Source organism: Apodemus sylvaticus, chromosome 1, assembly GCF_947179515.1.
Source record: "Apodemus sylvaticus chromosome 1, mApoSyl1.1, whole genome shotgun sequence".
Taxonomy (NCBI): domain Eukaryota; kingdom Metazoa; phylum Chordata; class Mammalia; order Rodentia; family Muridae; genus Apodemus; species Apodemus sylvaticus.
The window spans coordinates 78,751,059-78,763,635 of NC_067472.1; the positions used below are offsets into that span (position 1 = coordinate 78,751,059).

Consider the following 12,577-nt stretch of genomic DNA (forward strand, 5'->3'; position numbering starts at 1 on the left):
TGGGTGGTTTCCCCGTCCCTCCGCCCTCTAGAGTCCCTCCTGTACCTCCCCCTCCCGCTGGCCCCGCGCGCACTCGCGCTCGCGCCCGCTCCAGCCTCTTGTGTGTCCTCGCGCCCCCCGCCCGCCCTCCGGCGCGCAGTGTGCTCCGCTCCCCCACCCTCCTCCCCCCTCCCTCCTTGCGCGCCTCCTCCCCGGGTCCCCCCTCCCCCACCGCTGCCTCCTCCCGCCCCAGGGTGAGCGCGAGCCACCTCCCTCCTCCCTCCGCCATGGATCCCAGCAACTGGAGCAGCTTCATCTTCCAGGTAACAACCCCCGCCCCTGCCCCCCCCTCCCACACCCCCTCCTGCCCGCCCTCCCTCCTGTCCCACACCCCCTCCGCGCGCCCGGTGCGCGCGCAGCTGTCCCCCTCCCTCCCTCGCGCCCTCCCCCGCCCTCCCCGAGGCGCCGGCTGGGCGCGCGCGCGCGGCGGGGGCCGAAGCTGCTCCCTCGCTCCCCCCACCCCGCCCCGCCAGGCTCCAACTGCCGCCACCGCCACCGCCGCCGCCCGGGCCCCCGCCCCCGGCCCCGGCCCTCGGCCCCGCGGGGCCTCTCGCCCCCACCCAGGGGGCGTCGCCGCCGCCGCCGCGCTCCGCGCCCCACAAGACGCCCTCCTTCCCTCCCTCCCGCCGGCCGGGGTGCGCGGGCGGCGGGGCGGCCCTCGGGCCATGCGTTCGGCTCGGCCCAACCCGGCCGGCCGGGGGCGGCGCCCCGAGCCCGGGCCCCGCGCGGCCCGTGCCCCCGGCTCCCGCTGAGCTCCGGGGGCCCCACTGTGGCCGAGGCCATGTTCCCCGTGTTCCCTTGCACGCTGCTGGCCCCCCCCTTCCCCGTGCTGGGCCTGGACTCCCGGGGGGTGGGCGGCCTCATGAACTCCTTCCCGCCACCTCAGGGTCACGCCCAGAACCCCCTGCAGGTCGGGGCTGAGCTCCAGTCCCGCTTCTTTGCCTCCCAGGGCTGCGCCCAGAGTCCATTCCAGGTGAGTAGGGGCCGGGCCGGGCGGGCAGGCGCCGACCAGCGACCGCGGCCCACACGGCGCCTTGTCTCCGCAGGCCGCGCCAGCGCCCCCACCCACGCCCCAGGCCCCGGCGGCCGAGCCCCTCCAAGTGGACTTGCTCCCGGTTCTCGCCGCCGCGCAGGAATCAGCTGCGGCCGCTGCCGCTGCTGCGGCCGCTGCCGCTGCAGTGGTTACTGCACCCCCGGCCCCTGCCGCCGCCTCCACAGTGGACACAGCGGCCCTGAAGCAGCCTCCGGCGCCTCCTCCGCCACCCCCTGCCGTCTCCGCACCAGCCGCCGAGGCCGCGCCCCCCGCCGCGGCCGCCACCATCGCCGCAGCGGCTGCCACCGCTGTCGTCGCCCCAACCTCGACGGTCGCTGTGGCCCCGGTTGCGTCTGTCTTGGAGAAGAAGACAAAGAGCAAGGGGCCCTACATTTGCGCCTTGTGCGCCAAGGAGTTCAAGAACGGCTACAACCTCCGAAGGCACGAAGCCATCCACACAGGAGCCAAGGCTGGCCGGGTCCCCTCGGGTGCTATGAAGATGCCCACCATGGTGCCCCTGAGCCTCTTGAGTGTCCCCCAGCTGAGCGGGGCCAGCGGGGGTGGGGGAGAAGCCGGGGCTGGCGGCGGCACAGCCGCAGTGGCAGCTGGTGGCGTTGTAACCACGACTGCCTCTGGAAAGCGCATCCGAAAGAATCACGCCTGCGAGATGTGCGGCAAGGCCTTCCGCGACGTCTACCACCTGAACCGACATAAGCTGTCGCACTCGGACGAGAAGCCCTACCAGTGCCCTGTGTGCCAGCAGCGCTTCAAGCGCAAGGACCGCATGAGTTACCACGTGCGCTCACATGACGGCGCTGTGCACAAGCCCTACAACTGCTCCCACTGTGGCAAGAGCTTCTCCCGGTGTGCAGGGGCCTCGGCTGCCCACTAGGCCGTGGGGGTGGGGGAGGGTGCCAAGGTGGCCTCTCTGGCTGGTGGGGAGGTGGCTCCCGTTCCTGGGGATAGGAACCACTCACAGGGAGGAGGGAAGTGAGCCTCGGTCGCTAGGAACAGGGGGTGGTCCTCTAGAAGAGGTGGGACTCTGGGCTGAAGGAAAGCAGCCTCTCTCTGGGCAGAAGAGGAATCTTGCTTTGAGGGCTTTCCTGCCTGAGGACAGAAGCTGTGGGGAAAACGCTGGGACTTTTGGAAAGGCATTTTGGAGAAACTTAGGTAGATTGGAGGCACACCTCATCTCGGAGCCTTAGCCCTAACACACACCCCCTCCCACCTCAACATATCCCTAGGCCGGATCACCTCAACAGTCACGTCAGACAAGTGCACTCAACAGAGCGGCCCTTCAAATGTGAGGTAGGAAGCCCGCTTCCTCCTGTCCTGGTTTTCATGATTTTGATCCTCATTGTAGCTGTGTGGGTTCAGCCTCTCAGACCCCCTTTTTCTCTCTCTTTTTGCCTCTTCACTCCATTTTCACATTTCTCCTTCAAGGCCTGGTCATCTCACGCCCATTTCCTACAGATCAAAGACCCCCAAGGCTCTGATCCCTTTATCTTGCTCCCTTCTCTCTACTACCCGAAGCTTTAACTCTCCTGTGACCCCCCACACCCTCCCCCCCAGAAATGTGAGGCAGCTTTTGCTACGAAGGATCGACTCCGAGCGCACACAGTACGACACGAGGAGAAGGTGCCATGTCATGTGTGTGGCAAGATGCTGAGCTCGGCTTATATTTCGGACCACATGAAGGTGCACAGCCAGGGCCCTCACCATGTCTGTGAGCTCTGCAACAAGGGTACGTGCTGAGGGGTGCCGGGAGGGCAGGGTAGAGTGGGGCACAGCTGTTGGGTGTTCTCACCGATGTGGTCAAGGGTGCTGCAGCCAAGAGCTCGTGGCGTGTAGAGAACCCTTTAAGAAGCAAGCACAACAGCATTGGAAACAGCATCACCAAATTATGTGCCATGGCTCACAGGAGGTGGGCTACCGGAAATTCAGCCTCTTGGGTGTGCTTGGGAGGAAAGTGGGACATGGTTGCTTTGAGAAAAGAATAGCCAAATGCCAGTCCTAAGGGTTTCAGCTCTGCAGCCACAAGTTCTTGTCTCCAGCTCTTGGGGCAGGTGGAGTACACCAGCATGGGTGTAACAAGCACACACCTACCCAGTAACGCAAAGCTGTCTTCAGTGTGGTTAGTCACTAAAGGAGCTGAGACTGGGGCACTGGAGAGGGGGGACACAGCCGTCTCTACTGAGAGTCAACCCTTTACAAAGCTAGGCCACAGTTTCCTGTCATGGGGGAAGGTCTCTGTAGATATTAAGGATTAAGTAACGGGCACCACTCAACCCAGTCCCCAAGCTCAGGAAAAGGCTATGTCCCTCTGGAATAGTTGGCCCCAGCCTACCAAGGATGCGGCGGGAGGAGGACAGTGCCATGTGAGGAGGGTGTCCCCAGCCTAGGAGAACAGCCCTGTCTCTGGGGTCTCCACCAGGCTGACCCCCACCCCCATCCCACCCCCACCCCCCATAGGCTTCACCACAGCAGCATACCTGCGCATCCACGCGGTGAAGGACCATGGGCTCCAGGCCCCGCGGGCTGACCGCATCCTGTGCAAGCTGTGCAGCGTGCACTGCAAGACCCCTGCCCAGCTGGCCGGCCACATGCAGACCCATCTGGGGGGGGCCGCCCCTCCTATCCCGGGAGATGCCCCCCAGCCACAGCCTACCTGCTGAGGGGGACCCCTGCACCCACCAGGCAAGGTGTGGGACATGGCTGGGGGGGCAGGATGGGATGTGTGGGACAAGGGAACTCAAAGGGCCCAATAGGGGATCTCAGGAAGGCCAGGGATGCCAGTCTGTCACTCAGATTAGGGAAACTTGGGATCCAGAGAGGACAGTAGAGACATGCTCTGTCTGGGAAAGCAGGCAGGCCAAAGCCTCTGGGGACCAGACAGGAAGTAACGGCTGTGTCCCAGGGGAAGTAGGGAAATAGTTGAAAAGTCTGGGGTATGGAGCATGTTTCTTGCCATTTAGATTGTGCTGTGATCCTTGGTGTTTCTCACTGTAGGTACTGGTGAGGTGTGTCCAATGGCGGCGGCGGCGGCAGCAGCAGCAGCGGCGGCAGCAGCAGCAGCGGCAGCAGCAGTGGTGGCAGCCCCTCCCACAGCTGTGGGCTCCCTCTCTGGGGCAGAGGGGGTTCCAGTGAGCTCTCAGCCACTTCCCTCCCAGCCTTGGTGAGCTCCAAGTTGATGAGGAGAGGGGAGAGTGGAGGAAAGGTCTTCTTGGTACAGTCTCCTCTTCCCACCAACTCCTCACGACTCTTCATCGACCGAGGAGCCTCCAGACAGAGAGGAGGAAGAAGGAATTCACTAGGTTTTAACAATGTTTCTCCTGCTCCTTTCTTCTCCCTATCAGAGCTGACCCTACAAACACTTGTCCCCTGAGTTGTGTTGAAGTCCCCTGGACAGTGAGCAGGGGTGGCAGAGGACAGCAGCAGCCACTGCCCTCACCCTTGACCCCTTGCCTCTCCTCCCAGGGATGTGTGAGCCTTTCCCTAGAAGGTCCTGTGCTCTCCTCCTTCCGACCCCTCCCCTACTGTCTGCTGCCCTTCCTGGGGAGTTGGTGCTTTCTTTTTTTGTTGTTGTTTTTTCCCAGGGGTAGGGAGGAGAGAGGAGGGGAATTAAGATTCTGTCCCAGAGGAGAGAAGAGGTGGTATTGTGGAGGGGCAGAAGCAGGGAAGGCAGAGGGATATTTTGAGTAAGGTTGGGTGGTTAAACCCCAAGCATCCTACTGGAGTATCCGTCCAGGAAAAGCCAAGGGGAGCATCAGAAGGAGCCACTGGGGCCAGAGGCAGAACAGAGATGGAATCTTAGGGGGCCAGGGTAAAGGAGGGGAGCCAGGGACAAGAGGTGCTTCCTGGGGGTGGGGGAATGCAGCCACAGTGTCCCCCCTCCCTCTTCCACCCCAGCTCCAGCCCTGGTCTTTTCTTCCTCTTTCCCACCACAGAAGCAATGGCCCTGGCCATGTCATCGTGTTCCTGTGTCCCTTGCATGTTCCCCAGCCTCCCCTCCCTCCTTTTGCGCAGACCCCATTACAATAAATTTTAAATAAAAACTTGTCTCTGGGTTCCTAAGTTATCTTCTCCAAACCCCTGTTGTTGTGTGCCTCACCCCTTCAGGGAGAGGGAGGGGTTCTTTGTTGACCTTGATCATAGTCCCAGCCTTTCTTGCCCTGCTAAGTGGGAGCTGCTCTCTTCTGAGGTACAGCCTCTAGCTGCAGTACAACACAAATTTAGGGTGGGTCCAAGAATCCAGAAGTTGTGGAGAGCAAATTCCAGGTCCTCAGGGAATACCCGATCTGGACAGGCACAGAATATCCACTGGAGATTTGGGATGCCCAAGCTAATTACTGATGCTATCCTACCCACAACCCAGCACCAGGCTGCACAGAACCCCTCCAAATGCCTGCACATAGAGATCCCAGGGGCCATGGGTGACAAAGACTTCAGTAAACTGCATTTGGGGCCCACCACGGTGGTCATGGACTGTTTGCCCTAGCCGGTTCCTAGCTTGCTGGGATTTCCTTTTCTGGGCTTTGCTCAGACCTTTACAAAAGACCTTCCCTTAAGCTTTCATCACGCATTGTTGCTGCTGCTTTCCAGGAGTAGGAAGGCTTCAGTTCTGCAGGCTCCCTTCTCTTGAAACCCCACGCAGTTCCCCTGCAGCCGCCCCAAACTTAGACCTGTTTGCTTAACCCATCTATGCTGCTCAGGATGCCTCCACCCAAGCCTCGCTGGTCCGTCTCTTCGCAAACCTAGGTCTCTGCCAGGATCCCCCGGTGACCGTTGGCGGGAGGGGCCGAGGACTTAGGAAGGGGGTGCCCTACCAGGAGGTGCGCGTGAGAAAGGGCAGGGAGGGGGCGAGAAAGGGCAGGGAGGGGGCACGAGTGGTCCCCGGGCCGGTTACCCAGGTAACACGGGGCCTGGCACGAGGTTCTCTTGGGCTATCCGGGAGGGGCAGGAGGCGTGCTAGGGGCGGGGGCGGCGCGGCAGCAGTGGAGCTTAGGGGAGGGGACCAGAGAAGAAGGGCCGAGCAAACGCGGAGGAGAGAGGAGGGGAGACCCGCCACCTCCCTTCATTGCTCACAGACTTGTTCCCTCCCCGGTCTGCGGCTGCTGCAGCGGCGGCGGCAGCGGCGGCGGCAGCGGCGGCGACGGGACGCAGGAGCAGTCCCGAGGCTAGCAGCAGCGGATGAGACTGGGACGAACAGAGACTGCTGGTAGGTGTGGACGACAGACAGCTGGGTGGCATGGGAATGCAGGTGCCAGGCGAACTAGAGGGTGGTGCTGGGTGCGTCGTACCATCGGGAGAAGATCCCCTCCCCCTCAATCTCTGCTGAAAGCAACAAGGGAACCCCTAAAAGAAGGGCTAAGAAGGTATGCACAAGGTACTGGGTCTCCCCAAGAAGGGTCTGGGAGGAGGTAGACAGGCATTTGAGCCTGAATGCGCAGTAGGAAAACCTGCACTTCTCAGGTGGTACCCAGAAAGGAGGGAACGGTACAAAAGGAACAGAAGGTGTGGGGTCCTCTGTCAGTCTGCCTGTTGGAGTGTCTGATGCATGCACAAATTTTGATGTTCTGGTGTACCTTTGAGTTGGGAGCTGCGAGTCTGGGTCTTGTAGGATGTGTTGGATGGATCTAGGAACAGACCCAAGAGCAGTTCTGTTTAGAAAAGGCTTTATCTTCCCATGGCTCTCCAAGCAGACTTTAAGTAGAACACTCTCCACCCAAGGGTGTCCTACCTTAAGGAAATCCCAACTGTTCCTCCTCTCCCTGGGGACCTGGGGACAGTACAGGCTAGCCTTGAAACAGAATCCTAGCCCTCTTGGGCCTGTGGTGATGAGAGACATTCTTCCCTCCTCACCAAGCCTGTCTCCTCCTCTTCCAGGATTTGCTACTGTCACTGCTGTTTCCTCTTCCCCACGGGCCCTCTCCCATCTCTCTTCTCTAAGATGGAAGCCAGCAGCTCTGAGGTCTCTGAGATGAAGGGGGTAGAAGACAGTCCCAACACCCAGACAGAAGGTCCCAGGCATTCTGAAGAAGGACTAGGCCCTGTCCAGGTTGTAGCAGAGATCCCAAACCAGACAGAGGCCCTTCAGCCGGGCGCAGGCATCATTGCAGCCCCTGTGGACTCAGGGCCTAAGGCAGAGCTGGCACCAGAAACCACAGAGACCCCAGTTGAAACCTCAGAAACAGTTCAGGCCACAGACCTCAACTTAAACCCAGGAGAAGACTCCAAGCCCAGCCCCAGCCCCGGCCCCAGCCCCAAAGAGGCGTGCCAAGAGCCAGCATCCAAACCAGAGGCTGACAGAGAAGCTATAGCAGAGCAAGGGTCTGAGCAGCAGTCTGCAGCTCCTCCTGAGCCAACCCCAGAGCCTGCTTTTCAGCTAAATACCCAGTCAGACCCTCAGCCAACTTCCCAGCCTCCTTCTAAACCACCCCTTCAGGCAGAGCGCCCCACCCAAGAGGACCTTACCACAGAGGCCCTGACAGAAAGTACAGGGGAAAAACAAGAAAATGGAGCAGTGGTTCCCCTTCAGGCTGGTGATGGGGAGGAGGGCCCAGCCCCCCAACCTCACTCACCACCCTCAACTAAAACACCCCCAGCCAATGGGGCTCCCCCTCGTGTGCTGCAGAAGCTAGTTGAGGAAGACCGAATAGGAAGGGCTCATGGTGGGCATCCAGGCTCTCCTCGAGGTAGCCTAAGCCGCCATCCCAGCTCCCAGCTGGCAGGGCCTGGGGTGGAAGGGGGTGAAGGCACCCAGAAACCTCGGGACTATATCATCCTTGCCATCCTGTCCTGCTTCTGCCCCATGTGGCCTGTCAACATTGTGGCCTTCGCTTATGCCGTCATGGTGAGCCCCAAGGGACCCTGGCCCAAGTGTACTGTGGCTCCCAGCTTTGTGCCAGTGCCAGCACGGAGTCCCACAAATGACACCTTCCTTCACCTCGCTGCATGGACCCCACGTTTCCAGTTGCCCAGCCTTTGCTTGCATTCTCCCCCCAGGACCTAACCTTCCAAGGCACTCCTGCCCTACACCTTCAAGCGGGAGGGAAACATGTTTCATATAATCTTGCTGACCTGTACCCTCTTCCCCCCTGCATCCCCAATTCTTCTTCCTTTCTTAACCCCGTGGGGCTGTCCTCCCTCTGGACTCTCACCCGATCCCTGCTGGGCTGGCTCCTGCTGACCTGGGCCACGATACCTCCAAACCCCTCACCCTCACCCTAGTCCCGGAACAGCCTGCAACAGGGGGACGTGGATGGGGCTCAACGTCTGGGCCGAGTAGCCAAGCTCTTAAGCATCGTGGCGCTGGTTGGGGGGGTCCTCATCATCATCGCCTCCTGCGTCATCAACTTAGGCGGTGAGTGGGGGTCGGGGACAGGAAGGGAGGAGCGGAGGGTTGGCAAGGACAGCTTTACTAACCCCTGACCCTGCTCTCTCCTGTCTGTCCTCCCTATTCCTTTGTGTCTTCCTGTCTCCTTCCCTGTCTGTCTGTCCCTCTCCTCTCCCACAGTGTATAAGTGAGGGGCTCTGCCCTGCTTTCCAAGACCTTTCTTCCTGTTGGGAGCTGTCTTGGGTCTGTCCCTATCCTGGGAGAGTCCCAGTCCCTGGCCCTGGCCCCCATTTCTAGGGACCAAGGAAGCCTGAGCGGCCTGTTTACAGCTTCTCCCCTGCTCCTGCCCCTGCCCCTGCTCCTGCCCGGCTCCTCTGCCAGCCATAGGCTTCCTTTCCCCCTGCACTTTTGCCTGCAGACCTCCCCTCCTGCCTCTTGACCTCCCCAACCCTGCACTCTGAAAACCTCTCTGCACTTCTGGAAGCCTTCCTGAACATCTAAATTGTACTCTGCACCTCTGCATCTCCCCCAGCCCCTGCACTTCCTCCGCCTCTGGAGTCCTCTGAACCTTAATTAACCCCGACCTCCCAACTTTCATTGTCTTGGTATCTAACCCCTCCTTTTCTTCCCTTCCTTAACTTAACATCCTTTCCCCTTGCCACATCCCTTGACCCCGTCTCCCTTTTCATCTTCCCCGTAGCGTCTTCACCCTCCTGCCAACACTTAGTCTGCAGAAACTGCAGTACTTAGGTCAGGCTGAGGGAAGAGGGGTGGTGTGGGAGAGGAGCTTAGCTGGGGGCTCTGACTGTTCTCTACTGGGGACCACCCAGGCCCAGACCATACCCCCACCCAACCCCTAAGGTGCCTATTGGCCAGCCAGGCCTCACCTGGAGGACTTTCACAAGAGTAGGAGTCCTCATTTTGAGCATCCAGGGGAGGAAGGGTGCAGCTGCGGCTGAAGAGTCAGCCTGAATTGACCTGCCCATTTGGGCTTTTTAACCTCAGAGTTTCTTGTTTGAAGGTCCATTTATGTGCTTTGTAAACAGTAGAATTTAAAAAAAAAAAAAAAAAAAAAGGACCAAAGTTGCCAGCTGTAGGGAGCAAGGGAAGGGTGGGGCAGCTCTGTATAATTATTCTCTAAGAGGATGAGGGAGGTTTGTTGCACGCGACAGCCCTCTGAGGAGGCAGAGAGCCAGCTGCGATGCATTTCGGAGTTGGCGGGGGATTTTTGTTTGTTCCTTTCTTTAAAAAAAAAAAAGGTGGGGGAAAACTAAAATTGCTTAAAAAAAAATAAAACTGAGTCTCCCTTTTTGTATGCTGAATGCTGCATGAGTCTTAAACACTAATAAACAGAGAATGCATGAGACTGGCCTCAGTTGGTCCCTGTGTCGGTTTGCAGAGTCAAAGTACTGCTTTTTGGCAGGTCCTAGTAAACGGAATACGCATGCGCTGCCGCAGTGGCCATCTTTAGTATGGGCCGAAGTTAGTGATTCCTAAGGGTCTAATTGCGCATGCGCAAATCTCTTTCCTCTTCCAAGAAGCTTTGACTACCGCGGAGCCTCCGCGCGCCATTTCTCTGCGCCTGCGTACTGCGATCCTGCGCAGCCTAGGAGGCGGGTTTTAGCTCCAGGTTTGTACCGCTGCCGAGAAGACGCGAACTAGGTTTGCCAGGTCTAAAAAGAAATGACTTCCATCCAGGTGATGGAGAAGGCGATGTGAAAGCGAGAAAGCAGGCCCTTCCCCTTCCAGCTCCGAGCGTGTTTCCTGCGGGTCCCTGGGAACGGCAGAAATCTGGATCAGTGGGGTGGGGTCTGTCCTTGCAGGGATCTGAGCGCCCCCTCCTGGGGACGGAGCTCTGGCCGCAGTCAGCTGTTGGACTGACTGGTGGGCGATTTCCTAGACGCCACTGGATCTCAAGCCTTTTGGGGGAGGCACCCTGGTTTGGTACTCTAGACTCTCCTGTAGTGCTGGGCTCCTTCTCTAGTACTCTATGTCCCTTGCCCTGGGCCATGGAGCCATTGCAGGCAGCACAGCGGCGCCTCTGTCTGAAGAAGGGGAAGTGACTTCCGGTCTCCAGGCTCTGGCGGTGGAGGACACTGGAGGTCCCTCTGTCCCGGCTAGTAAGGCGGAGGAAGAGGGGAAAGGCAGTCAGGAGGAGGCCGGGCGTGAGGGATCCAGGGTTGAGGAGGTACTAGATGCTCCCAGCGCTGCAAGCGACGAGCGTGCCGAGGGAGAATCGGAAGACTGGTGCGTGCCCTGCAGCGATGAGGAGGTGGAGCTGCCGGCCAATGGGCAGTCCTGGATGCCCCCACCCTCCGAAATCCAGCGGCTCTACGAACTGCTGGCCACCCAGGGTACTCTGGAGCTTCAAGCGGAGATCCTACCCCGCCGGCCGCCTACTCCTGAGGCCCAGAGTGAAGAGGAGAGATCAGATGAGGAGCCAGAGGCCAAAGAAGAGGAGGAGGAAAAGTGAGGCCGTGCTTTGTACATTATTCCTGGGACTGCTCTTCTGAGCACAGAAACCAGAGGGAGGGGAGAGCAGGAAGGCTGAGCTGGGGGCAGGGGGATGCCAGCAGGTGTTTGGGAGAGCTTCTCTCACCCTTCGCTTTCTGTCCACCCTGTTTCAGGCCGCACATGCCTACAGAATTCGACTTTGATGATGAGCCAATGACACCGAAAGACTCACTGATTGACCGAAGACGTACACCAGGTACGAACGAACGAGAGGGAAGGATTGAGGGGAAGTAAAGGGGCCTCCTCCAGTTACCTCAGAAGTGAGCTGGTCTGAGGCCTTGGCTGGTGTCCGCAGTCATGTAAGACTCACTGCAGGAAGGCGCATTTACACAGTACCAGCGTATTTCTGGCTTAGGTCAGTGTTATACTTTCCTGTCAGAGACCTGCAGACCTTTCAGAAGTTCACTTTCCTGAACATATCTCTGAAGCGAGCGCTGTGTTCGTGTCCAGAGCTGACCTGCCATCCCAGCCCACGGGCCTTCCTCAAGGATGCGTTCCGGAGCATCCTTGAGCTCTCACCCAGCTGGTCAAGCCAACAGCGAGTTGCGTTAGCTTCATGTCTGCAGATCCACCATTATCAGCCAGAGTAGTCCTTCTAAATGAAGTCCTGTCTTTTCTCTGCTTGTACTCCTCCAGAGGATTCCATTATAGGGTGGAACAGGATGTCCAGGGAGAACCTAAGCTTTCTGTCCTCCACCCCTACCCCAGTGCACTGTACTCAGAATAAATCTGCCTCCTGCCCCAGGACCTTTGCACTTGATGGCTATGTTCCCCACCATTGTATTATGGGTATCTTAGCCTAATATCAGGCATCCTGTATGTGGCCCAAACCTAAACATTAGCTTCTCTGTGCTCCTGAGGCCTCACAAGGGTGTATTTAACAAGCTCTCTAAGTGTGGGGGCTTGGGGTTGCCCATTCTCGATGCTGACACAGTTCCTTCCTTCTTAGGAAACTCAGCCCGGAGCCAGAAACGGGAGGCGCGTCTGGATAAGGTCCTCTCAGACATGAAACGTCACAAGAAACTAGAGGAGCAGATCCTCCGGACTGGGAGAGACCTCTTCAGCTTAGACACGGAGGGCCCCAGCCCTGCCAGCCCTCCACTCCGATCCTCAGGAAACAGCCTCTTTCCCAGGCAGCGGAAGTACTGACTGGTGCTGCTCCGGCCTACTGGTGCAGACTGCTTTGTTCTGTCATGGCTGGCCTATCCCAACCCAAGCCTTGGGAAACTTGTAACAGAAAAAGCCTCAAGCTCCCAGCACAGTGCCTTTCAGGAGAGTGCGTGTGTGTTCGGTTTAGTGTCTGTTTGCAGTTTTGAGCTGGATGTGCTGAATCTAATAAAGATGCCAGCTGATCTTCTCAGAGGAGAGACTGCAGCTCGACCCAAGCGCATGTTCTCACTTGGACAGAGGCAGAACTATATTCCTCCACGCTGTGATACTGGAGCCAGATGAGGCAGAGGCACAGCCAGCCACCCTCCGCTCCCCCCACTACTGGGCCCTCTGATTTCCTAGGCTCCGTCCAACCCCACCAGTTAGTACTGAGGCAGAAATTGCCTAGTGTGGACCTAGCTGCAATGCCTCCTGGAGGAGGAAAAGATCCAGTTGCAGGGCCCTTTAAATACCCAAGCTCCGCCCCTGCCTGCCCAGCCCAGCCC

At 59.0% G+C, this 12,577-nt stretch overlaps 3 protein-coding genes across 7 annotated transcripts; all 3 read left to right on the plus strand.

Annotated features, from left to right (window-relative positions):
* Nucleotides 1–196: 196 nt before the first annotated feature.
* Nucleotides 197–5,131, plus strand: Maz (MYC associated zinc finger protein). Of its 5 annotated transcripts, none has more exons than XM_052198587.1 (7): nt 197–302; nt 926–1,012; nt 1,086–1,936; nt 2,317–2,380; nt 2,645–2,816; nt 3,545–3,774; nt 4,082–4,169. In XM_052198587.1, the coding sequence occupies exons 1-6, from the start codon at nt 267–269 to the stop codon at nt 3,745–3,747; spliced, it is 1,413 nt and encodes a 470-aa protein (XP_052054547.1). In that variant the 5' UTR covers nt 197–266; the 3' UTR covers nt 3,748–3,774; nt 4,082–4,169. The 5 variants fall into 5 exon arrangements, with proteins under 5 accessions (XP_052054547.1, XP_052054555.1, XP_052054563.1 ...); XM_052198595.1 differs by having other exon boundaries at nt 3,545–3,769; XM_052198603.1 differs by lacking the exon at nt 3,545–3,774 and having other exon boundaries at nt 198–302; nt 4,082–5,131.
* A 979-nt stretch (nt 5,132–6,110) lies between these two features.
* On the plus strand, nt 6,111–9,274 carry Prrt2 (proline rich transmembrane protein 2). The gene is made up of 2 exons (XM_052198657.1): nt 6,111–6,290; nt 6,959–9,274. The coding sequence occupies exon 2, from the start codon at nt 7,023–7,025 to the stop codon at nt 8,082–8,084; it is 1,062 nt and encodes a 353-aa protein (XP_052054617.1). The 5' UTR covers nt 6,111–6,290; nt 6,959–7,022; the 3' UTR covers nt 8,085–9,274.
* A 663-nt stretch (nt 9,275–9,937) lies between these two features.
* On the plus strand, nt 9,938–12,284 carry Pagr1 (PAXIP1 associated glutamate rich protein 1). Its single transcript, XM_052198667.1, has 3 exons — nt 9,938–10,877; nt 11,036–11,118; nt 11,872–12,284. Exons 1-3 carry the CDS (start codon nt 10,399–10,401, stop codon nt 12,069–12,071), a joined length of 762 nt encoding a protein of 253 aa, XP_052054627.1. The 5' UTR covers nt 9,938–10,398; the 3' UTR covers nt 12,072–12,284.
* Nucleotides 12,285–12,577: the final 293 nt, after the last annotated feature.

Excerpts from the sequence above, each read along its gene's own strand:
- Maz (XM_052198612.1), top strand. The coding sequence starts at position 821 with ATGTTCCCCGTGTTCCCTTGCACGCTGCTGGCCCCCCCCTTCCCCGTG. Across the intron at positions 1,013-1,085 it reads GCGCCCAGAGTCCATTCCAG|GCCGCGCCAGCGCCCCCACC; the intron begins GTGAGTAGGGGC and ends TTGTCTCCGCAG. Across the intron at positions 2,817-3,544 it reads CTGTGAGCTCTGCAACAAGG|GCTTCACCACAGCAGCATAC; the intron begins GTACGTGCTGAG and ends CACCCCCCATAG.
- Prrt2 (XM_052198657.1), top strand. The coding sequence starts at position 7,023 with ATGGAAGCCAGCAGCTCTGAGGTCTCTGAGATGAAGGGGGTAGAAGAC.
- Pagr1 (XM_052198667.1), top strand. The coding sequence starts at position 10,399 with ATGTCCCTTGCCCTGGGCCATGGAGCCATTGCAGGCAGCACAGCGGCG. Across the intron at positions 10,878-11,035 it reads AAAGAAGAGGAGGAGGAAAA|GCCGCACATGCCTACAGAAT; the intron begins GTGAGGCCGTGC and ends ACCCTGTTTCAG. Across the intron at positions 11,119-11,871 it reads TGACCGAAGACGTACACCAG|GAAACTCAGCCCGGAGCCAG; the intron begins GTACGAACGAAC and ends CTTCCTTCTTAG.